The sequence below is a fragment of the Salvelinus namaycush genome, chromosome 31 (genome assembly GCF_016432855.1).
Source record: "Salvelinus namaycush isolate Seneca chromosome 31, SaNama_1.0, whole genome shotgun sequence".
Taxonomy (NCBI): Eukaryota; Metazoa; Chordata; class Actinopteri; order Salmoniformes; family Salmonidae; genus Salvelinus; species Salvelinus namaycush.
Genome location: NC_052337.1, coordinates 3,997,383 through 4,022,039, shown reverse-complemented (window position 1 = coordinate 4,022,039; position 24,657 = coordinate 3,997,383). Strand labels below are relative to the sequence as shown.

Below are 24,657 nucleotides of genomic sequence, written 5' to 3'. Positions count from 1 at the left end.
TATAAAGGGTTAGTTGCTGTGTCTAAAGGGTTAGTTGGCCTGTATAACTGGTTAGTTGGCCTGTATAACTGGTTAGCTGGCCTGTTTAAAGGGTTAATTTGCCTCTATAAAGGGTTAGTTGGCCTGTATTAGGGGTTAATATTAGTTGGCCTGTATAAAGGGTTAGTTGGTCTGTATAAAGGGTTAGTTGTAAAGGGTTAGTATAAAGGGTTAGTTGGCCTGTATAAAGGGTTAGTTGGCCTCTATAAAGGGTTAGTTGGCCTGTATAAAGGGTTGTGTGGCCTGTATAAAGGGTTAGTGGCCTGTATAAAGGGTTAGTTGACCTGTATAAGGGTTAGTTGGTCTTATAAAGGGTTAGTTGGCCTGTATAAAGGGTTAGTTGGCCTGAATAAAGGGTTAGTTGGTCTGTATAAAGAGTTAATTAGTCTGTATAAAGGGTTAGGGTTAGTTGGTCTGTATAAAGGGTTAGTTGGTCTGTATAAAGGGTTAGTTGGCCTGTATAAAGGGTTAGTTGGCCTGTATAAAGGGTTAGTTGGTCTGTATAAAGGGTTAGTTGGCCTGTATGAAGGGTTAATTGGTCTGTATAAGGTTAGTTGGCCTGTATAAGGGTAATGGTCTGTATAAAGGGTTAGTTGGCCTGTATAAAGGGTTAATTGGTCTGTATAAAGGGTTAGTTGGCCTGTATAAAGGGTTAGTTGGTCTGTACAAAAGGGTTAGGTTTAGTTGGCCTGTATAAAGGATTAGTTGGTCTGTATAAAGGGTTAGTTGGCCTGTATAAAGGGTTAGTTGTTCTGTGTAAAGGGTTAGTTGGTGTATATAAAGGGTTAATTGGTCTGTATAAAGGGTTAGTGTTAGTGGTCTGTTAAAGGTTTAGTTGGTCTGTACAAAAGGGTTAGTTGGTCTGTATAAAGGGTTAGTTGTCTGTATAAAGGGTTAGTTGGCCTGTATAAAGTGTTATGGTTAGTTGGTCAGTATAAAGGGTTAGTTGCTGTGTCTAAAGGGTTAGTTGGTCTGTATAAAGGGTCAGTTGGCCTGTATAAAGGGTTAGTTGGCCTCTATAAAGGGTTAGTTGGTCTGTATAAAGAGTTAATTAGTCTGTATAAAGGGTTAGGGTTAGCTGGTCAGTATAAAGGGTTAGTTGGTCTGTATAAAGGGTTAGCTGGCCAGTATAAAGGGTTAGGGTTAGTTGGCCTGTATAAAGGGGTTGGGTTAGTTGGCCTGTATAAAGGGTTAGGGTTAGTTGATCTGTATAAAGGGTTAGTTGGTCTGTATAAAGGGGTTGGGTTAGTTGGCCCTTATAAAAGGGTTAGGGTTAGTTGGTCTGTATAAAGGGTTAGTTGGTCTGTATAAAGGGTTAGTTGGCCTGTATAAAGGGTTAGTTGGCCTGTATAAAGGGTTAGTTGGTCTGTATAAAGGGTTAGTTGGCCTGTATGAAGGGTTAATTGGTCTGTATAAAGGGTTAGTTGCCGTATAAGGGTTAATTGGTCTGATAAAGGGTTAGTTGGCCTGTATAAAGGGTTAGTGTGTCTGTACAAAAGGGTTAGGTTTAGTTGGCCTGTATAAAGGATTAGTTGGTCTGTATAAAGGGTTAGTTGGCCTGTATAAAGGGTTAGTTGGTCTGTGTAAAGGGTTAGTTGGTGTGTATAAAGGGTTAATTGGTCTGTATAAAGGGTTAGTGTTAGTTGGTCTGTATAAAGGTTTAGTTGTTCTGTACAAAAGGGTTAGTTGGTCTGTATAAAGGGTTAGTTGGTCTGTATAAACGGTTAGTTGGCCTGTATAAAGGGTTATGGTTAGTTGGTCTGTATAAAGGGTTAGTTGCTGTGTCTAAAGGGTTAGTTGGCCTGTATAACTGGTTAGTTGGCCTGTATAACTGGTTAGCTGGCCTGTTTAAAGGGTTAGTTTGCCTCTATAAAGGGTTGTTGGCCTGTATAGGGTTAATATTAGTTGGCCTGTATAAAGGGTTAGTTGGTCTGTATAAAGGGTTAGTTGTAAAGGGTTAGTATAAAGGGTTAGTTGGCCTGTATAAAGGGTTAGTTGGCCTCTATAAAGGGTTAGTTGGTCTGTATAAAGGGTTAGTTGGCGTCTATAAAGGGTTAGTTGGTCTGTATAAAGGGTTAGTTTGCATGTATAAAGGGTTAGTTGGAATCTATAAAAGGTAAGTTGGCCTGTATAAAGGCTTATTTGGCCTCTATAAAGGGTTAGTGGCCTTATAAAGGGTTAGTTGGCCTGTATAAAGGGTTAGTTGGCTTGTATAATGGGTTAGTTGGCGTCTATAAAGGGTTAGTTGGCCTGTATAAAGGGTTAGTTGGTCTGTATAAAGGGTTAGTTGGCCTGTATAAAGGGTTAGTTGGCCTCTATAAAGGGTTAGTTGCCTGTATAAAGGGTAGTTGGCTTGATAATGGGTTAGTTGGCGTCTATAAAGGGTTAGTTGGCCTGTATAAAGGTTAGTTGGCCTGTATAAAGGTTAGTTGGCTTGTATAAGGGTTAGTTGGCGTCTATAAAGGGTGAGTTGGCCTGTATAAAGGGTTAGTTGGCCTCTATAAAGGGTTAGTTGGCCTGTATAAAGGGTTAGTTGGCGTCTATAAAGGGTTAGTTGGCCGGTGTAAAGGGTTAGTTGGCCTGTATAAAGGGTTATTTAGTCTGTATAAAGGGTTAGCCCTTTATACAGACCAACTAACCCTAACCCTTTATACAGGCCAACTAACCCTTTATAGAGGCCAACTAAACCTTTATACAGGCCAACTAACCCTTTATACAGGCCAACTAACCCTTTATACAGGCCAACTAACCCTTTATAGACGCCAACTAACCCTTTACACGGCCAACTAACCCTTTATAGATGCAAACTAACCGTACACCGGCCAACTCACCCTTTATAGACGCCAACTAACCCTTTACACGGCCAAATAACCTTTATACAGGCAAACTAACCCTTTATAGAGGCCAACTAACCCTTTATAGACGCAACTAACCCTTTATACAGGCCAACTAACCATTTATAGACGCAAACCTTTATCAGGCCAACTAACCCTTTTATAGAGGCCAACTAACCCTTTATACAGGCCAACTAACCCTTTACACCGCCAAACTAACCCTTTATAGACGCCAACTAACCCTTTATACAGACAACTAACCCTTTATCAGGCCAACTAACCTTTTATCCAGGCCAACTAACCCTTTATACAGGCCAACTAACCCTTTATAGACGCCAAATAACCTTAATACAGACCAAGTAACCCTTTATACAGGCCAACTAACCCTTTATACGAACTAACTAACCCTTATACAGGCCAACTACCCTTTACACCGGCCAACTAACCCTTTATAGACGCCAACTAACCCTTTATACAGGCCAACTAACACCTTTATACAGGCCAACTAACCCTTTATACAGCCAACTCACCCTTTATAGACGCCAACTAACCCTTTATACAAGCCAACTAACCTTTATACAGGCCAACTAACCCTTTATACAGGCCAACTAACCTTTATACAGGCCAACAACCCTTTATAGACGCAACTAACCTTTATAGAGGCAACTAACCCTTTATAACACTGTATAAAGGGTTAGTTGGTCTGTAGAAAGGGCTAACCCTTTATACAGGCCAACTAACCCTTTATAGAGGCCAACTAACCCTTTATAGATGCCAACTAACCCTTTATACAGGCCAACTAACCCTTTATACAGGCAACTAACCCTTTATACAGGCCAACTAACCCTTTATAGACGCCAACTAACCCTTTATACAGGCAATTAACCATTTATACAGGCCAACTAACCCTTATACAGCCAACTAACCCTTTATACAGGCCAACTAACCCTTTATACAGGCCAACTAACCCTTTATAGACGCCAACTAACCTTTACACAGGAAACAAACCCTTTATGAGGCCAACTAACCCTTTATAGACGCAACTAACCCTTTATACAGACCAACTAACCCTTTATACAGGCCAACTAACCCTTTATAGACGCCAACTAACCCTTTATACAGGCCAACTAACTCTTTATACAGACCAACTAACCCTTTATACAGGCCAACTAACCCTTTATACAGGCCAACAAACCCTTTATACAGGCCAACTAACCCTTTTACAGCAACTAACCCTTTATACAGGCCAACTAACCCTTTATAGACACCAACTAACCCTTTATACAGGCCAACTAACCCTTTTTAGAGGCCAACTAACCTTTTACACAGGCCAACTAACCCTTTATAGATGCCAACTAACCCTTTATACCGCCAACTAACTTTAACAGGCCAACTAATCCTTTACATGCCAACTAACCTTTATACAGGCAACTACCCTTTATAGAGGCCAACTAAACCTTTATACAGGCCAACTAACCCTTTATACAGCCAACTAACCTTTATACAGGCCAACTAACCCTTTATACAGGCCAATACCTTATAAGGCCAACTAACCCTTTATACAGGCCAACAACCCTTTTAGAGCCAACTAACCTTTATAGACACCAACTAACCCTTTATACAGGCCAACTAACCCTTTTTAGAGGCCAACTAACCTTTTAACACAGGCCAACTAACCCTTTATACAGGCAACTAACCCTTTAAACAGCCAACTAATCCTTTATACAGGCCAACTAACCCTTTACACCGGCAACTAACCTTTAGACGCAAACTAACCCTGTACACCGGCAACTCACCCTTTATAGACGCCAACTAACCCTTTACACCGGCCAAATAACCTTTATACAGGCAAACTAACCCTTTATAAGGCCAACTAACCCTTTAAGACGCCCAACTAACCCTTTTAAACAGGCAACTAACCATTATAGACGCCAACTAACCCTTTATACAGGCCAACTAAACCTTTATAGAGGCCAACTAACCCTTTATACAGGCCAACTAACCCTTTACACCGGCCAACTAACCCTTTATAGACGCCAACTAACCCTTTATACAGACAACAATAACCTTTATACAGGCCAACTAACCTTTATCCAGGCCAACTAACCCTTATACAGGCAACTAACCCTTTATAGACGCCAATAACCCTTATACAGACCAAGTAACCCTTTATACAGGCCAACTAACCCTTTATACAGGCCAACTAACTTTATACAGGCAACTAACCCTTTATAGACGCAACTAACCCTTTAAGAGGACAACTAACCACTTTTATAGACCTGTATAAAGAGTTAGTTGGTCTGTAGAAAGGGCTCTAACACTATCCCCCTTGAACTGGGCTTTGCCGTAGAGCGGCAAGCTGGCGATCTCCAGCGTGTACTCCTGCGCTGCCGCCAGTGCTCCCTTCCTCTTGGTGCTGTGCAGGTAGCAGAGGCCGTCACGCTGCTGGATGCGGAACAGGCCTTGCTGGTTGCCGCTGGCGATGACGTAGTGCACGTGGCCCACCAAGGGCTTGATGGCGGGCACCAGCTCCAGGATGTGCTCCTTGGGGTTAAGCTGGGACACGTTGAGCAGCAGGGTGACAGGAACTTCCATGTCCAGACTGGCTAGGCTCACCTGGTTGTGCTGATGGTGAGACAGACAGGGTTACACCGTGGGGTTACTAACTTACTAAGTAACCATGGACTCTGTCAATGAGAGGCACAGGGTTCCCAGCAAACCGGGAACATTCCCAGAACATTAGATAACCATTAAGTTTGAATTAGTGTTTATCTAACATTAGGATGATAACATCCTTTTTGTTTTTTAAATGAAATATCCATGGAATGTTCTAACGTTCACTAAAATGTCGTAAACAACATCTGTAACAACCACCACAGAACATTCCCCAAACGTTCTCATTAGGTTATACTCTCATTAGGCAGTAACCCTTCACCTCTACATACATAAATCTAGAAATCTCCAGAATAGAGAACAGACACTCCAACAGGTGTATGTTACCGCTACTGTTTGAAGTGTCAATGCTCCCAATATACTGTACCTCTATGGGTTGCGTTCCGTTGGTGTCGCGCCTGTTGCGGCCGTGCTTCTTGGGGTAGTCGTTGATCTTACACTCGTAGCAGGTCTCTGGGGAGAGAGTGTTGTCTTCTATCTCTGGCCCCTCATACTGGCCCTTCCCAAAGCCCAAGCCTGACACACAGTGACTGAACAACACACAGGCACGCACACAGAGACACACAGCCAGACAGGCACGCACACAGAGACACACAGCCAGACAGGCACGCACACAGAGACACACAGCCAGACAGGCACGCACACAGACGAGCATGACAGAGTGCTTGACAGTGAGTAGACAACTTCTTCATAACAACAATGGAAATCCTTCTGAAAATTACCCATGAAATGATAAATGAAACATAACAGTCAGGTGTGCTAGTGCTGGGGTAGAACAAATATTTGCAGAAATCCCTGAGAAATAGATTGGGAAACACAAGTCAAAAGCTAAGCTGTTCCTGAGGGGCCCGTCTCAATAAGTGTTTCTAAGGGCCCTGACCCAATCCCATCCCCTCCTTACGGACGGACTGGGACCAGAAATCGTCCCTGGCATGTCTAAAACACGGCTCATTTTTTCCCTTGATGCCCTCATTATAATCCAAATAATGATAATTCTGCTCTAAAATCCCAATTTAGACCCACTGGGCTAAAGATGAACCAGCCATCTGGCATTTGGCAGAATGCCTCCTTTTTTTATTTTGTTGGGGGAGATAGATCAGCTTTAATATTGCAGATTGTAGCTTCCATCAATGTAATCGCCTGCATCATTTCCAATCCGCCATATATTTTGGGGTAAATTCAGGACCAGTCAAATTTTGGACACACCTAATCATTCCAGGGTTTTTATTTAAGTTGACTATTTTCTACATTGTAGAATAATAGTGAAGACGTCAAAACTATGAAATAACACATATGTAATCATGTAGTAACCAAAAAAGTGTTAAACAAATCTAAATATATTATAGATTTGAGATTCTTCAAAGTAGCCACCCTTTGCCTTAACAGCTTTGCACACTCTTGGCATTTTCTCAACCAGCTTCATGAGGTAGTCACCTGGAATGCATTTCAATTAACAGGTGTGCCTTGTTAAAAGTTAATTTGTGGAATTTCTTAATGCGTTTGAGCCAATCAGTTGTGTTGTGACAAGGTAGGGTGTGTATACAGAAGATAACCCTATTTGGTAAAATGACAAGAACAACTCAAATAAGCAAAGATAAATGACAGTCCATCATTACTTTAAGACATGAAAGTCAGTCAATCCGGAAAATTTCAAGAACTTTTAAAGTTTCTTCAAGTGCAGTCGCAAAAACCATTAAGCGCTATGATGAAACTGGCTCTCATGAGGATCGCAACAGGAAAGGAAGACCCAGCTTTATCTCTGCTGCAGAGAATAAGTTCATTAAAGTTACCAGCCTCAGAAATTGCAGCCCAAATAAATGCTTCAGAGTTCAAGTAACAGACATATTTAAACATCTACTGTTAAGAGGAGACTGTGTGAATTTGGCCTTCATGGTCGAATTGCTGCAAAGAAACCACTACTAAAGGACACCAATAAGAAGAAGAGACTTGCTTGGGCCAAGAAACATGAGCAATGAACATTAGACCGGTGGAAATCTGTCCTTTGGTCTGATGAGTTAAAATTTGAGATTTTGTTTCCAACTGCCGTGTCTCTGTGAGACGCAGAGTAGGTGAACGGATGATCTCCGCATATGTGGTTCCCACCGTGAAGCATGGAGGAGGAGGTGTGATGGTGTGGGGGTGCTTTGCTGGTGACACTGTCGGGGATTTATTTAGAATTCAAGGCACACTTAACCAGCATAGCTACCATAGCATTATGCAGCGATATGCCATCCCATCTGGTTTGGGCTTAGTGGGACTATCATTTATTTTCAACAGGACAATGACTCAACACACCTCCAGGCTGTGTAAGGGCTATTTTACCAAGAAGGAGAGTGATGGAGTGTCGCATCAGATGACCTGGCCTCAACAATCACCCGACCTCAACCCAATTGAGATGGTTTGGGATGAGTTGGACCGCAGAGTGAAGGAAAAAGGAGCCAACCAAGTGCTCAGCATATGTGGGAACTCCTTCAAGACTGTTGGAAAAGCATTCCAGGTGAAGCTGGTTGACAGAATGCCAAGAGTGTGCAAAGCTGTCATCAAGGCAAAGGGTGGCTATTTGAAGAATCTCATATCTTTAGATTTGTATAAAACTTTTTTGGTTACTACATAATTCCATATGTGTTATTTCATATTTTTATGTCTTCACTATTATTATACAATTTAGAAAATACTAAAAATAAAGAAAAACCCTAGGTGTGTCCAAACGTTTGACTGGTACTGTATATATATTTTTAAAATATATATATTTTCCCCTAACCCTGTCACCCCTCCCCTAATTGGAGTAAACTAATGGACAACAACACTTGGGCTTCTACTTCCAGCTTATACATACTATATACATGTTACAGACACAGTATATTTTACATGAGTTATCTTTAGTTTGTTTTTAGTCCCATCCTTCAACTACCCTCAACCCCTCCCATCTATCTCTGAAGACATTCCAGTTTTGATTTCTATTTGCCATATATTTTCAACTGTGCTGTTTCACAAAAGTTCTGAACCTATATACATTTTACAGACACAGTATATTTTACATTTAGTTATCTTGTTATATTTAGTCCCATCCTTCAGCTCCACTCAACCCCTCCCATCTATCTTTGAACACCATTCTATTTGCCATATATTTTTCCTGTGATGTGATGTTTCACAAAAAGTACTGAACCTTTCTATTCTCATAGTTTCTACAGATTGTAAATTAAAGATAACATTTTTTGCTAAGAGCATTATTATATAAATGATAGATTGATTATGACTTTTCAAATCACCCAGCAGTGCTATTTGCAGAGTTCGCTCCAGGTCCCTGCCTCCTTACCCTTGGCCCATGCGGAAATAGCCCAGCGGGCAACCACACAGGTAGCCTCCCTCTGTGTTCGAGCAGCCGTAGTTACAGGGGTTCTTGTTGGAGCACTCGTTGACATCCTGACAGCTGCTGCTGAATGGGTCGAAGCTGTAGCCTGAGGGGCAGGCGCACTTGAAGCTGCCTAGCGTGTTGTAACAGGAGGCCGATCCACAGCTGCCCGGGTTGGAGCACTCGTTCTCATCTGAGAGAGGAGAAGAGGGGGTGGAGGAGTTAAGAGAGGAAGTGTAGGGGAGGTTAGGAGAAATGTTTGACTTGTTATTGAGGTCATCAAGGACATAGAATGATTGAAACACCTTGCTGTGACCCACACCCCAGGGTTAAAGCAGCGTTGGAAAATACACCTAAAGCTGAAATGTCTGAATCTAGGAGACACTGCGTTTGCTTTTTGACAGTGGATCACAATTAATCTATAGAACATTAGAACACTACTGTACTAATATCAACGTTCTGGAACCCATTGGTACGAGAGAGAACCTTTCTCTCAATGTCCAGCAGGTGGCAATGTGGTTCTGTTTACTAGACCTGTAAATGGTAGGTACTCCAATATGTTTTCAAAACATGCAGTAAGTAGTTGAAAGTTCCCTTCTGCCAATGCACATACAGCACTTTTACATCATTTTCTGTGTTAAGGAATTTCACCAAACAACAGAATCTTACTTATCTAAATAACCTTTGGTTTATCTTAACTCTTTGTGCTGAATCCTAACTTGTCCCATTGACAACAATGCATTACTAAGTGAAAATACGACTTAAGTAGAAGTTAGGAATTACCCCGACTTAAGTAGAAGTTAGGTATCGCCCCCAACAGACAAGATGATAACACATCTAACAGAGAATGCTCATTTACAATGATTAAGAAATATAATATTCCCGTCCTCTACTGTACAACTCATTTTACGAGCACACAAACCAAAAAAACTATGATATATTAAATGGCTATTAACCTTTTACTGCAGTGGGTTAAATCAGGGTCACACAGAGTGCTCTTGGTAGTCTTAAACAAATCTACTTTGAAACAAAAGTATACACCTCACACACATGGTTATGGGCTGAAAGAAAAGAAGACACCTGTACCATGTCAGATATACAGTTGAAATGTATTACATTTTGAGTTTGCAGCCCAATATTACACTTTATATACATAGCAGAAGACTGAAAAATAACAAAACAGTTTGACATAGAAACACCGGATTTTGGTCGTTTAAAAATAAATAAATAATGTATTAATGATGAAATTATGAAAAATATGAATAACATTCCACCAAAGAGGGTGCTTTTGGTCCTTGACTGCAGGAAAGGGCTACAAAGCTTGTGATGGACACTTTAATGATGCCCAGCGAAGTAAAAACCAATGCACGGATTTAATTAATGGCCAGGTTGCAAACATATAACGCAAAACAAGTCTTAAATCAACCGTCAATATAAGTCAGTAGCCTTGCACAAGTCTTGGCTTGTGTGACCCAGAACAGCTCATGGGAGCAGGAGCATATTTCCTGTTTCTGTAGCGTGAGGCAGCTTGATATACTAGTACACCCCCTGGACAGGACGCTACTCCATCACAGTGCCTTACCCCCAATCTATCTTCTTAAAGCTCCTCGGGTCCCATTTTTACAGTCTTTGGTATGACTCTGCTGGGGATCGAACTCCCAACCTTCCAATCTCTGTGTGCAGTTTGAAGGAAGTTGCTAAATCGCATTAGAGCAATGGCTGGAAGTCTACTGGAACTGCTAGTATGCTAGTTGTTGCGGTAGACTTCCAGTCATTGCTTTAACACAAGTTTTCGATGGCTCGCGAAGCTAACTGTAACTTCCTTCAAAGTGCACGCAGACACATACAAATGGTATCCACGAGTTCATCTGACTCTGGGTAAGTAGAAAAAGGGCTTAATTGCCAAAAATCTGCACTTTCCCTTTCAACTCATGTAGTTATCATCAGTGTCCCAAAGTAGCGCCCTATGTGTGTGTGTGTGTGTGTGGCACTCACCCACACACTGGTTCCACTGGTAGTGCTGTGTGTAGCCCTGAGGGCAGTTACAACGGTAGCCGCCCAGCATGTTCTGGCAGCCATGTTGGCACCTGTCGTTACTGTCACACTCGTTCACGTCTGATGGTCAAACGGCAGAAGAACACATATGCATTAGCCCATCGTCATCTTCACCTTCTTAATAATCATCGTCATCGTTACTTTCCTAATCTTCATCATTAATATTACCATCTTCCTAATTCTTATTCATTATCATCATCATCATCATCATCATCACCATTCCCATCATGGTTACATTGCAGATTCGGATTGGAACATTAAGCTACTGTACAATGCAGTATGATGCAATTGTGAAACAACTCTGCACCCACTGCAAGTTTCCTGCACCAGCTCCTCTAAAATATATATATATATATATATATATATATATATATATATATATATATATATATATATATATATATATATATGAGCTTGAAATCTACATTAGTGTATTTCAATTGTGTTTACACCCAAAATGCTAGGAGAACAAATCTGCCTTTAGCTGCCTAGTTGTATGGATTCCCTTGGTGTGTATAATGGTTCCTTCATAATGAATTGGCAGGTTGACTCGGTATCTGTATCTAATACATACTCCTATAGATGTGGGGAAATGGCCTATTTAAGCCGAATGCTTTTCATTTAGTCAAACAAAAATCATATCCATTCATCCCCACTGCTTTCGAGTAACGCAAACCAGGTCAACTTTAGCTCAAAACAGAGGATAACAACGGTCCACCTGGGATTTGAGCTTTTACAGAGTCCATGGCACAAACCAACCCACTGCCCTGAATTCTCTCCCAGTACAGTACTTACTGTACTTACAGTCAACACGTACCAAACTATTCTTTGTTGGGTTTTGAAAGTAAATACAAAAGTATTTTGTTTGTAGAGCGATGGCGCAGAGTCCATTTAGATAGTGCCAGTAGGACTTGTAGTTTTGGGCATTGCTACTCTGTGGAGACTTCAATAAAAAGGAGAGTTGGCGAAAGGTTTGAGGCCTTGAAATAGCAGTCAGCCAAATGCTGTTAGAGAGGACAGTCAAGTAGGCCTTGATTTCCTACGCTTTTACAACAGTAGTGCCACTTTGAGAAGTCGTAACTTTAAAATATATTTTCATCTTTAATTTCATTGTTTCTTTCTTTTATTGTTTATGTTTTTTTTCTCCATATGTTGCTTCTGACAATACAGGTGGAAAAACTACCACCAAACTGCCAAAAACATTTTGTATACCGGGGGTTTATGTCTGCCACTGAGGTTCAATCCCACAGTTCTACCAACCATATATGCTGAAGATACAGATTTCACCACTAGCTCACCAAAACCATGGCATTGGTTGATCGGGGACATCATACCTTCAGGTTTTAGGGAGGTGAGGCAACTATGCAATGCAAACTTAGTCATCAGGTTACATACAGTGAGATGATGATATGGTAATGATATGTTAAAAATATTGAACAATTCCTTATGATTGTTCAATGATGATAATGCTATATATTTTTTATTTAACTAGGCAAGTCAGTTAAGAACAAATTCTTATTTACAGTGACGGCCTAGGAACAGTGGGTTAAACTGCCTTGTTCAGGGGCAGAATGACAGATTTTTACCTTGTCAGCTCAGAGATTCGATCTAGCAACCTTTCGATTACTGGCCCAACGCTCTAACGACTAGGCTAGTGGTTAGTGGTTACTAGGCTACCCGCCCCGATTTATTGAAACAAAAAGCATAATTCATATGAAGTGTGTCATGTGGATGTTTCCCGTAAGAAATGGAATGAAGAAAGGGGAAAAAAAACTAAAATTGTAGCTACCATCACAGTGCAGTCCGGTGCCGTCCAGTTCGTAGCCCCGCTGGCACTCACAGTTGAAGCTGCCAGGGGAGTTCTGACAGATTCCCTTGGTGCCACACAGGGAGGGTTCCCCGACACACTCATTATTATCTGACAGAGAGAGCATTGCATTTATGTAGTTTTGTATTTTACCCGAGTTGTGTTCATTGGGCACCAAACGGGGGAAAAACTGACTGAAACAGGGAGGGACTTTGTTGAACTTGTCCAATAAGAAATGGTCATTTTTTGTTTTCCGTTTTAAAGGGTGTGCCCTACTGAACATAACCCTGGTACAGTTTAGTGTAAGATCACATATGAAACATAAGCAGTTGATTGAATTAAGGCGTTATGCTTACAGCTGCAGTAGCCTAATTTAAAACATTAACACGGACGTTACAGACTTATTGCCTTACCTATGCATGCAGTGTGGTGCTGGGTGAAGCCAGGGGGACACTTGCAGGTGAATCCACCCACGGTGTTGACACACATGAACTGACAGTTGTGCCTCTTGGTCTGGCACTCGTCCAAATCTAACCGGACACACGCACACGCACACACAGTAAACCAAAGCTCTCAGATCACACACAAAACATTATACCCTGTTATTACACAACATTCGATTATTTAATGTTGACCCTTTTTCAATGGACAGAGCCCCTATGCTGCGATTCATTTCCTTCCAGCACTGTTCATGTTGACCCTTTTTCAATGGACAGAGCCCCTATGCTGCGATTCATTTCCTTCCAGCACTGTTCATGTTGACCCTTTTTCAATGGACAGAGCCCCTATGCTGCGATTCATTTCCTTCCAGCACTGTTCATGTTGACCCTTTTTCAATGGACAGAGCCCCTATGCTGCGATTCATTTCCTTCCAGCACTGTTCATGTTGACCCTTTTTCAATGGACAGAGCCCCTATGCTGCGATTCATTTCCTTCCAGCACTGTTCATGACTCAGTGTATTCAGTCACTGTAATTTAGGTCTGTCACCACGTTGTGATACAGGACAGTAATGACTGGCTTTTGAGCATCATCTGTCCTCTCATTATTCTGTTCCTATAGTGTGGACAGCACTCACTAATCACTCACTAATAATGAAGAGATCACTTTAGCTAGCTGGTAAAAATCTAATAAAATCTAAGTTTATTGGTCGCATACACAGTTCAGCAGGTACTGTTGAAATGAAGTTGATAGATGTTGGGTTTGAGCTGTAAAACGTCTAACCTGGTCCTAGATCTGTTGTGTCAAGATGTGACAATGAAACATAGACGTTTGCAGCACAGCACACTCAGATCTAGGACCAGGCTATAATACCGCTAAGTAACCCTATCCAATCTAGAAATCCAGCAGATAGCCATTGAGCAAAAAAAAAAAAAGACTGTTGCTTTGCATCATGGGAGCTGTAGTTTCCCTGTACCTTTGCAGGTCCTGCCGTCCTCTTGGAGCACGTAACCACGGGGACAGGAGCAAGTGTAACTTCCCTCTGTGTTCTTACAGATGAAATTACACGGCTTGGGGGACATGCCACACTCATCCAGATCTGACAGGAAGAGAACACAGAAGATCAACAGGGGAGGGGGTTATTGAGTGCCTTGTTGTGATCATTTATCTATGATCTGATAGGTGAAAGGGGAAATGGTCAAAATAGTGACAACTTCAAAGAAGCAAGGAGAGAACGATGCATTTTTCATGTATCCCAACACAGCCTTGGTATTGGAGTGCAATTTTGCTCCAGCCCTGCACTAAATCGCTGATACAACAAATCATAGATTTGGTTGCATTCACAATGGGCTTCAATCACAACCACTCACCAGGTACCAGGGTCAGTCTGTTATATCTGGATTATTTCTCCGGTCTTATCCGGTGTCCTGTGTGAATTTAAGTATGCTCTCTCTAATTCTCTCTTTCTTTCTCTCTCTCGGAGGACCTGAGCCCTAGGACCATGCCTCAGGACTACCTGGCATGATGACTCCTTGCTGTCCCCAGTCCACCTGGCCGTGCTGCTGCTCCAGTTTCAACTGTTCTGCCTGCGGCTATGGAACCCTGACCTGTTCACCGGACGTGCTACCTGTCCCAGACCTGCTGTTTTCAACTCTCTAGAGACAGCAGTAGCGGTAGAGATACTCTCAATGATCGGCTATGAAAAGCCAACTGACATTTACTCCTGAGGTGCTGACCTGTTGCCCCCCTGACAACTACTGTGATTATTATTATTTGACCATGCTGGTCATTTATGAACATTTGAACATCTTGGCCATGTTCTGTTATAATCTCCACCCAGCACAGCCAGAAGAGGACTAGCCACCCCTCATAGCCTGGTTCCTCTCTAGGTTTCTTCCTAGGTTTTGGCCTTTCTAGGGAGTTTTTCCTAGCCACCGTGCTTCTACACCTGCAATGCTTGCTGTTTGGGGTTTTAGGCTGGGTTTCTGTACAGCACTTTGAGATATCAGCTGATGTAAGTAGGGCTATATAAATCAATTTGATTTGATCTTCAATCACAACCACTCACCAGGTTTTAAAACAGACTCCATGTCGCATCATAATACTGTTCTGACCAATAGAAGTGTAACAGTGGAATGTGCCTTACCCACGCAGGCCGTTCCAGTGATGGTGGCGGTGTAGCCCATTTTGCAGTGGCAGCGGTAGGATCCCATGGTGTTGATGCAGCGTCCATTCTTACACGTGTCAGGGATTACTTGACACTCGTCTATATCTGTAGGACAAAAGACAGAGAGCACAGGACCATTCAGAGAAGACGGGACCATTCAGAGAAGACGGGGCCATTCAGAGAAGACATGACCATTCAGAGAAGACGGGACCATTCAGAGAAGACGGGACCATTCAGAGAAGACATGCCCATTCAGAGAAGACGGGACCATTCAGAGAAGACATGACCATTCAGAGAAGACATGACCATTCAGAGAAGACATGACCATTCAGAGAAGACGGGACCATTCAGAGAAGACGGGACCATTCAGAGAAGACATGACCATTCAGAGAAGACATGACCATTCAGAGAAGACATGACCATTCAGAGAAGACATGTCCATTCAGAGAAGACATGTCCATTCAGAGAAGACATGTCCATTCAGAGAAGACATGTCCATTCAGAGAAGACATGTCCATTCAGAGAAGACATGTCCATTCAGAGAAGACATGTCCATTCAGAGAAGACATGTCCATTCAGAGAAGACATGTCCATTCAGAGAAGACGGGCCCATTCAGAGAAGACGGGCCCATTCAGAGAAGACGGGCCCATTCAGAGAAGACGGGCCCATTCAGAGAAGACGGGCCCATTCAGAGAAGACGGGCCCATTCAGAGAAGACGGGCCCATTCAGAGAAGACGGGCCCATTCAGAGAAGACGGGCCCATTCAGAGAAGACGGGACCATTCAGAGAAGACGAGACCATTCAGAGAAGACGAGACCATTCAGAGAAGACGAGACCATTCAGAGAAGACGAGACCATTCAGAGAAGACGGTACCATTCAGAGAAGACGAGACCATTCAGAGAAGACGGGACCATTCAGAGAAGACGGGACCATTCAGAGAAGACGGGACCATTCAGAGAAGACAGGACCATTCAGAGAAGACAGGACCATTCAGAGAAGACGAGACCATTCAGAGAAGACGAGACCATTCAGAGAAGACGGGACCATTCAGAGAAGACGGGACCATTCAGAGAAGACGGGACCATTCAGAGAAGACGGGACCATTCAGAGAAGACGAGACCATTCAGAGAAGACAGGACCATTCAGAGAAGACAGGACCATTCAGAGAAGACATGCCCATTCAGAGAAGACGGGACCATTCAGAGAAGACATGCCATTCAGAGAAGACGGGACCATTCAGAGAAGACGAGACCATTCAGAGAAGACGGGCCCATTCAGAGAAGACGGGCCCATTCAGAGAAGACGGGCCCATTCAGAGAAGACGGGACCATTCAGAGAAGACGGGACCATTCAGAGAAGACGAGACCATTCAGAGAAGACGAGACCATTCAGAGAAGACAGGACCATTCAGAGAAGACAGGACCATTCAGAGAAGACATGACCATTCAGAGAAGACATGACCATTCAGAGAAGACGGGACCATTCAGAGAAGACATGCCCATTCAGAGAAGACGGGACCATTCAGAGAAGACATGCCCATTCAGAGAAGACATGCCCATTCAGAGAAGACGGGACCATTCAGAGAAGACGAGACCATTCAGCATTCAGCTGAATAAGAAATATACCCATAGTGTAAAGCAGGGGTTGACAATTAGATTCAGCCACGGGTGATTATTTTCTGAGTGGATGGTCATGGGGCCGAAACATCATTCTAATCATTTGTACACTGCAAATTGAGTGGAAGTAAGCCCAAACAGATATTGTTTTTGACAATAACATAATAATTTCATACCTTGATTATATTGAGACATGATCACCTCTCTATTGATTTGTGGTAATACTTGGGAACAGATTTCCCAAATCAAAACCATTTAGAAAGATTTTTTATTTATTTTTTCACTGAAAATGTTGAGTGGCCATCGTCTATAGGGTCAATTTAATTGGCTTGTTCAGTGTCCCATGTATAATTTCTTCTTGTTTTCCGATTACTAATCTTGATTCAATTCAAGGGTTTGTTAGATTTGCTAGGTTTACTCTTGCATTCTTAGTGGACAACCTGAGAGAAAAAAACTAGTATGAATTACAAGTTGACACTCTTGGAGATCTCCTAAAAATAACACTGAAGCACTTGTCCTGACCTCTCGCCTAGGGCTAGGTGACATTCCTTTCACTGGATCACTCCTTGGACTTATATGTGGTAATTGCTACATCTTGCCTTTTGAATGTTCGGGCGGGCATTTTGCCATATCGCTTACACCTATCCAATCATTTCAGATCTACACTAGTGCCTAGGGGAAAGGAATAATGGCCTATTTGGAATTATTTAAAAAGCCTAGAAGAAACTCTTGACGACCTGACCCGAAAGCCATATATATTTAACCTGTAACTCAAGCCTTATCATCAAGGCACTTCTCCCTACAGGCACGTCCACTGTTCAACCCTTTTCAGGCTCTATAACTCCAAACCCGTTGATCTCTCACCCATGCCGTCGGTGGCGTACCCCGGGCCGTGGGGACAGAGCTTCCTGTAGCCTGCCGTGCCAGCCAGGGGACAGAGCTCACACTGGTTACCCCAGCCGCGGCCTCCGTCACAGCAGCACTGGGACTTGGTGGTGGGGGTCCGGCTGCTGGAAGACATCTGGCACATAGTCATGAGCATCTCTGTAAAGCAGAAGCCCTCCCTGTAGTCTAGAGAGAGGGGCAGAACAGACAGACTGCATGTGTCTATACACTGAGTGTACAAAACATTAAGAACACCTGCTCTTTCCATGACATAGACTGACCAGGTGAAAGCTATGATCCCTTATTGATGGCACTTGTTAAATCCATTGAATGAGTCTCGATGAAGGAGCGGAGACAGGTTAAAGAATGATTTTTAAGGCTTGAGACAATTGAAACATGGATTGTGTATGTGTGCCATTCAGAGGGTGAATGGGCAAGATAAAATATTTAAGTGCCTTTGAACAGGGTATGGTAGCACTGTAGGTGCCAGGCGCACCGGTATGAGTGTGTCAAGAACTGCAACGTTGCTGAGTTTTTCACGCTCAACAGTTTCCTGTGTGTATCAAGAATGGTCCACCACCCAAAGCATTGGAGTCAACATGGGCCAGCATCCCTGTGGAACACATTTGACACCTTGTAGTCTATGCCCTGACGAATTGAGGCTGTTGTGAGAGCAAGGGGGGGGGGGGGGGGGGGGGGGGTGCAACTCAATCTTAATGTTTTGTACACTCAGTGAATATACTCTAAAACAAATAAAATTGTATTGGTCACATACACATGGTTAGCAGATGTTAATGCGATTGTAGTGAAATGCTAATTTCCTCTAGATATATATTTTGGGGCATTTTTTAAACTTTATTGAGGCAGTCATCAAATGTATCAACTGTATTTATAAAGCCCTTCTTACATCAGCTGATGTCACAAAGGGCTGTACAGAAACCCCCAAACAGCAAGTAATGCAGGTGTTATGAAACCGAGGGGGAGACGGATACATGGGAGAGACGGAAGGGAGTGGGGCTTGAAGCCTGTTCTCCGGTGGGGGGAAGAATATGGTTAGAGTAACCGTGAGCGTTGCCGCTAGAACACAGGCTCTATACAGAACAGACAGACATTTAAACAAGTCATTCAACACATTAGAACATGAAAAAAAAAAGAACAGGCGGTTTGTAAGACATTTTTAAATCTCTTATTTTTTTCCATTTCCATTTAAAAACAATAACGGACATTTATACAGGAGAGGACATGTAACCGTCCAGATGTAGCACAGTTGTAACAAAAAGAAGAAGATGACGGTCTGCTCTAGTTGTTACTCAACTGTCATTTTGGCAAGTGGTCGGGAGAAAAAGCTGTTGTATCACTAACTAAATAAACAACTTCTAGCTAATTTTAGACATATACCGTACAGAAGATATTCCTAACACTGACTGTCAGACACACACACACCCACAGTGTGTTCCGTGTGTTCCGGAGGAGTGTGTATGATTCTTACCGAGACACTGTGTCCGTGTAGAGTCAGACTCATAGCCGCCTCCACACTCACATATGTAGCTGCCTATAGTGTTGATACAACGACCGTTCTCACAGATCGCCGGCTTGCTACGACACTCATTCTCATCTGAATGGAGAAAGAGAGAAACACACAGACAGACAGAGGGAGGGATAAAAGGGAGGTGAGAATGTGATGGAGAGAGAGAGAGAGTAAAAGATGAATGGGGTAGAGAGAGAAAGACAAATAGATAGTTAAAGATGCAGTAGAATCAGGGGCGATATATGTTTAAAATCAAACTTGCATCTCCCCCCCAAAAATATGCAATCTCACATCCCACTAGGCAAAAACTGGTTGAATTAACATTGTTCCCACATTATTTCAACCCCAAAAAATCTATGCGATGGCGTTGAATCAACGTGGGAAACTAATTAGATTTGCAACATTTTTTACCCAACTTTGTACCTAAATCCAATGACATTGATTTTACATTTAATTCACGTTAGTTGAAAACTCAACCGAATGTAAATCAAAACTAAACGTTGATCTGACGTCGGTGTCCAGTGGGATCCGTCTTGAACAGTTCTATCAATGACCACAGTGAAATGATAACACATTACTGTTGAACAGTTCTATCAATGACCACAGTGAAATGATAACACATTACTGTTGAACAGTTCTATCAATGACCACAGTGAAATGATAACACATTACTGTTGAACAGTTCTATCAATGACCACAGTGAAATGATAACACATTACTGTTGAACAGTTCTATCAATGACCACAGTGAAATGATAACACATCACTGTTGAACAGTTCTATCAATGACCACAGTGAAATGATAACACATTACTGTTGAACAGTTCTATCAATGACCACAGTGAAATGATAACACATTACTGTTGAACAGTTCTATCAATGACCACAGTGAAATGATAACACATTACTGTTGAACAGTTCTATCAATGACCACAGTGAAATGATAACACATTACTGTTGAACAGTTCTATCAATGACCACAGTGAAATGATAACACATTACTGTTGAACAGTTCTATCAATGACCACAGTGAAATGATAACACATCACTGTTGAACAGTTCTATCAATGACCACAGTGAAATGATAACACATTACTGTTGAACAGTTCTATCAATGACCACAGTGAAATGATAACACATCACTGTTGAACAGTTCTATCAATGACCACAGTGAAATGATAACACATTACTGTTGAACAGTTCTATCAATGACCACAGTGAAATGATAACACATTACTGTTGAACAGTTCTATCAATGACCACAGTGAAATGATAACACATTACTGTTGAACAGTTCTATCAATGACCACAGTGAAATGATAACACATTACTGTTGAACAGTTCTATCAATGACCACAGTGAAATGATAACACATTACTGTTGAACAGTTCTATCAATGACCACAGTGAAATGATAACACATCACTGTTGAACAGTTCTATCAATGACCACAGTGAAATGATAACACATTACTGTTGAACAGTTCTATCAATGACCACAGTGAAATGATAACACATCACTGTTGAACAGTTCTATCAATGACCACAGTGAAATGATAACACATCACTGTTGAACAGTTCTATCAATGACCACAGTGAAATGATAACACATCACTGTTGAACAGTTCTATCGATGTACTGTAGACCCTTTCCTCACCCTCGCACACTTCGTTGTCCAGGCGCCGCACCATCCCCGGCGGGCACACACACATGAAGGTGCCGATGAGGTTCTTGCAGGTCATGCCTCTGGACTCACAGTCGTGGAGCCCCTCGGAACACTCATCCAGATCTGAGGAAATGATAGCACAGTATTTTTGTATGAAAGAAAGATGTTCTTTAGTGAGTATGAACGATTTCTCAGCCTTGTCTGTAGACTTAATGTTCATCCGAAATTACAAATGTACCCCGTGTTATAAAGTGACTTCAGAAACGATTCACGCCCAATGGGCTCTATTTTCGGCTGGCGTTAAGACAGAGCTAGTGTCAAACGCACGGTAGTTTGTCATTTCGTCATGTAAAAACTGCCACACTGGCATTTTGCAGCCATAACGCCAGGTTTGGCAATTTACCTGTCTTATATCAGCTGGCTTGAGCTCACATGGGCGAGGTGGAAATATTTGAGGTGTGACCTTAAAAACATGATCCAAAGTGCTAATTTCCAGCAGTGCTGACGGGGATATTTAAGAGCAACCAAAAAGCTGGTTTTAGCAGTAACTCAGATGGTTATGGCATGAATTTTGACAGTGGAAACGCAGCCTATCCAGCCGTGACGCACACTGCCCATATGAACATGGAACAAGAGTTACCTAACGTGCTTTTGGTGCCTCTATACTTCCTATTTAGAAATAATAAAAAACGAATGTTTTTTTAAATTTGAGTAAAAACCAAGCATTGCCTCCCCTCCTCTCAATTAAGGCTTTTTTTTGTCTGCCCAATGCAATCGCGATTTAGTCAAGACTTTCGATAAAGGGTTTGGCTTGGAAAATAATTCTTAATCTTATTAAAATATCAACGTTTGAGTGGAGTAAACCAGTGAGCTAACATTCCCTTTTAATCTAAGCATTGTAGACAGGCCCACATTATTTTAGCCATGCAGATCCCATTTTGGACATGCGTAAAACCCCGTCCATGATTATACAGTAGGCTACGTGCCCATCATGAAACGAGAGATGAGTACCTCGGTGAATACTGATGAACCTTGTATTTAGAAGTTATCTGTAACCTGTAAAAAATGTATTGTTTTCCGTTTCATATGTTAAAAACTCAAGCCCTCCCTTACGCATTCTATAGCAAAGTCTGGTTCAACAGCAATGCGTCTTATTAACCTGGAGGTTTTATGATCTCATTACATTTTACTTGTTGTTTAAAAAAAAAATAAACTGTTTGTTTTTCATCTCAGTTCATTACAACCGAACTTATTAGAATGATTCACGTTGCGTGCTTTTGCAATGCAACTTCTGGAGATGTGAGAACGCAAATTTATCTGTAAGATGGTTCCGATTATGTTCATAAAACACAGGCCTATTAGAAAGCAGTAAAACGGCGAGTGGGACATTCTCCCTTTGTATTTATATGGGATCTTTGTCCAGCTACTGTGAAAGGTTTGGATGTGTGTAAAACCCTCCATAATCTGCGTTGTTTTATTATATATTATATATGCCCACGGGGAGAAATGATGGTGAAACAAGTGGTTGTTTTGTATATAGTTCTAAGTATTGTGAGGTGACCTCAACTCTTTTTTGGGGGGTATTATCTGGGGGATGTGAAATCAGTTGTGGAGGCTGAAAGGACACAATGTGATGACTCTATTATAGTTGAAGAGGTCATTTGTTCTAAATGAATACCTTAAAAAGAATACATCTCCTTGGGACTGATGACACATACAGTACCGGTCAAAAGTGTGGACACACCTACTCATTCAAGGGTTTTTCTTTATTTGTACTATTTTCTACATTGTAGAATAATAGTGAAGACATCAAACATTGAAATAACCCATATGGAATCATGTAGTAACCAAAATAAGTGTTGACTAAGGTCTTTGTATAATCTGTCATTTGTTGTATCCACTAGCATATGTTATCATTGTCTGTTGGTATACTTCTTGTATGTATACTGGTGTTCCTGCAATAAAATACATTTTTAAAAGAATAATACAAAAATAAAAAAGGGAAAAAACATATATTTTTAAATAACTACATACAAGGAGTACCAGTATCAAGTCAATGTGCAGGAGTACGAAGTAGTGGAGGTAACTGAGGTAATATGTACATGTAGAAAAGTGACTAGGCAATCAGGATAGATAATAAACAGAGTAGCAGCAGCGTTTGTGAAGAGTGTGAAGAGTGTGAAGGGTGTGTAAGAGTGTGAAAGAGTGTGAAGGGTGTGTAAGCGTGTCTGTGTGTGTGTGTTTTGGGAGTTAGCGTGACTCGTCATTTGGTTGAACTATCCCTTCAGGGTCAATATTGGGTAAAGAGTAATAATGTGTGTAGCGTGTGTAGTGTGTAGCGTGTGTAGCATGTGTAGTGTGTAGCGTGTAGCGTGTGTGAGTGTGAGTGTGTAGCGTGTGTAGCATGTGTAGTGTGTAGCGTGTGTAGTGTGTGAGTGTGTGAGTGTGTGAGTGTGTAGCGTGTGAGTGTGTAGCGTGTGAGTGTGTAGCGTGTAGCGTGTGTAGCATGTGTAGTGTGTAGCGTGTAGCGTGTGTAGTGTGTGAGTGTGTGAGTGTGTAGTGTGTGAGTGTGTAGCGTGTAAGTGTGTAGCGTGTGTAGTGTGTGTGAGTGTGTAGTGTGTAGTGTGTGTGAGTGTGTAGTGTGTAGCGTGTAGCGTGTGCATCTCACCCTGGCACATCCTCTGGTTCTCTCTCAGAGTGTAGCCATCGGGACACATACACTCGTATCCTCCGAAGGTGTTGATGCAGCGGAATGCACACAGCAGGGGGCTGATTGCACACTCGTTGACGTCTGACCCAGAGAACGGGACGTAGACAGACAGAGAGACAGAGAGAGGACAAAACCAGCAGTCAAAATCGATATCCCATGAACCACGCACACATATGTACGCGCATGCTCACCGGCACGGGCACACACACACACACACACACACACACACACACACACACACACACACACACACACACACACACACACACACACACACACACACACACACACACACACACACACACACACAAAACACAACCTTCAGGCAAATAATCAGTCTCATTTGAACATTTCTGCATTTAAATTTGCATCCTGCCTTCAATACATCCAGCACATATTTACATATTCATATATTTATATCCATATGGTTTAACTTTCCTACTGAACATTTCACACTAGATTAATATAATATGAATACGTTCCATTTGCCATTAAACACATTTGCCAATGTGTTAAGATCATGATTTCAATAGATTTTCAATATACTAAAACTTGGAAAATAAAAGTATATAAAAAAATAAAATACTTGAAAACGTGTTTAAATTACAATGACTGCAACACAATGTTAAAGGAATAAATACATCTCCACCACATAGATGACATGTACATATCCAGTAGGGTTCCACCCACCTTCACAGGTCATCATGGGGCCTGGCTCAAAGCCCTCCTCACAGTTACACTCGAACCCTCCAATCACGTTAGAGCACGTCCCGTTCCCACATAGGTTCCCCACCAAACACTCGTCAACATCTGGTCAGGACCACAAGGTTGGACAATTAACCAAACGGTAACTGGACTAGTCAACTAGAACATTACAGTAGAATTT

General features: G+C 42.0%; 1 protein-coding gene across 1 annotated transcript in view; it reads right to left on the bottom strand.

Moving 5' to 3' along the window:
* The window catches only part of LOC120026153 (fibrillin-2-like), a gene marked incomplete at its 5' end in the record, with an annotated part of 236,899 nt that overhangs the window by 2,841 nt on the left and 209,401 nt on the right, over nt 1-24,657 (bottom strand). The window contains 13 exons of the mRNA XM_038970976.1: nt 5,195-5,498; nt 5,914-6,076; nt 8,863-9,091; nt 10,894-11,013; nt 12,743-12,871; nt 13,174-13,290; nt 14,176-14,298; nt 15,346-15,471; nt 17,850-18,056; nt 19,360-19,485; nt 21,053-21,184; nt 23,730-23,852; nt 24,462-24,581. Of these exons, the coding sequence (XP_038826904.1) occupies nt 5,195-5,498; nt 5,914-6,076; nt 8,863-9,091; nt 10,894-11,013; nt 12,743-12,871; nt 13,174-13,290; nt 14,176-14,298; nt 15,346-15,471; nt 17,850-18,056; nt 19,360-19,485; nt 21,053-21,184; nt 23,730-23,852; nt 24,462-24,581 (2,019 nt within the window). The remainder of the gene's footprint in view (nt 1-5,194; nt 5,499-5,913; nt 6,077-8,862; nt 9,092-10,893; nt 11,014-12,742; nt 12,872-13,173; nt 13,291-14,175; nt 14,299-15,345; nt 15,472-17,849; nt 18,057-19,359; nt 19,486-21,052; nt 21,185-23,729; nt 23,853-24,461; nt 24,582-24,657) is intronic.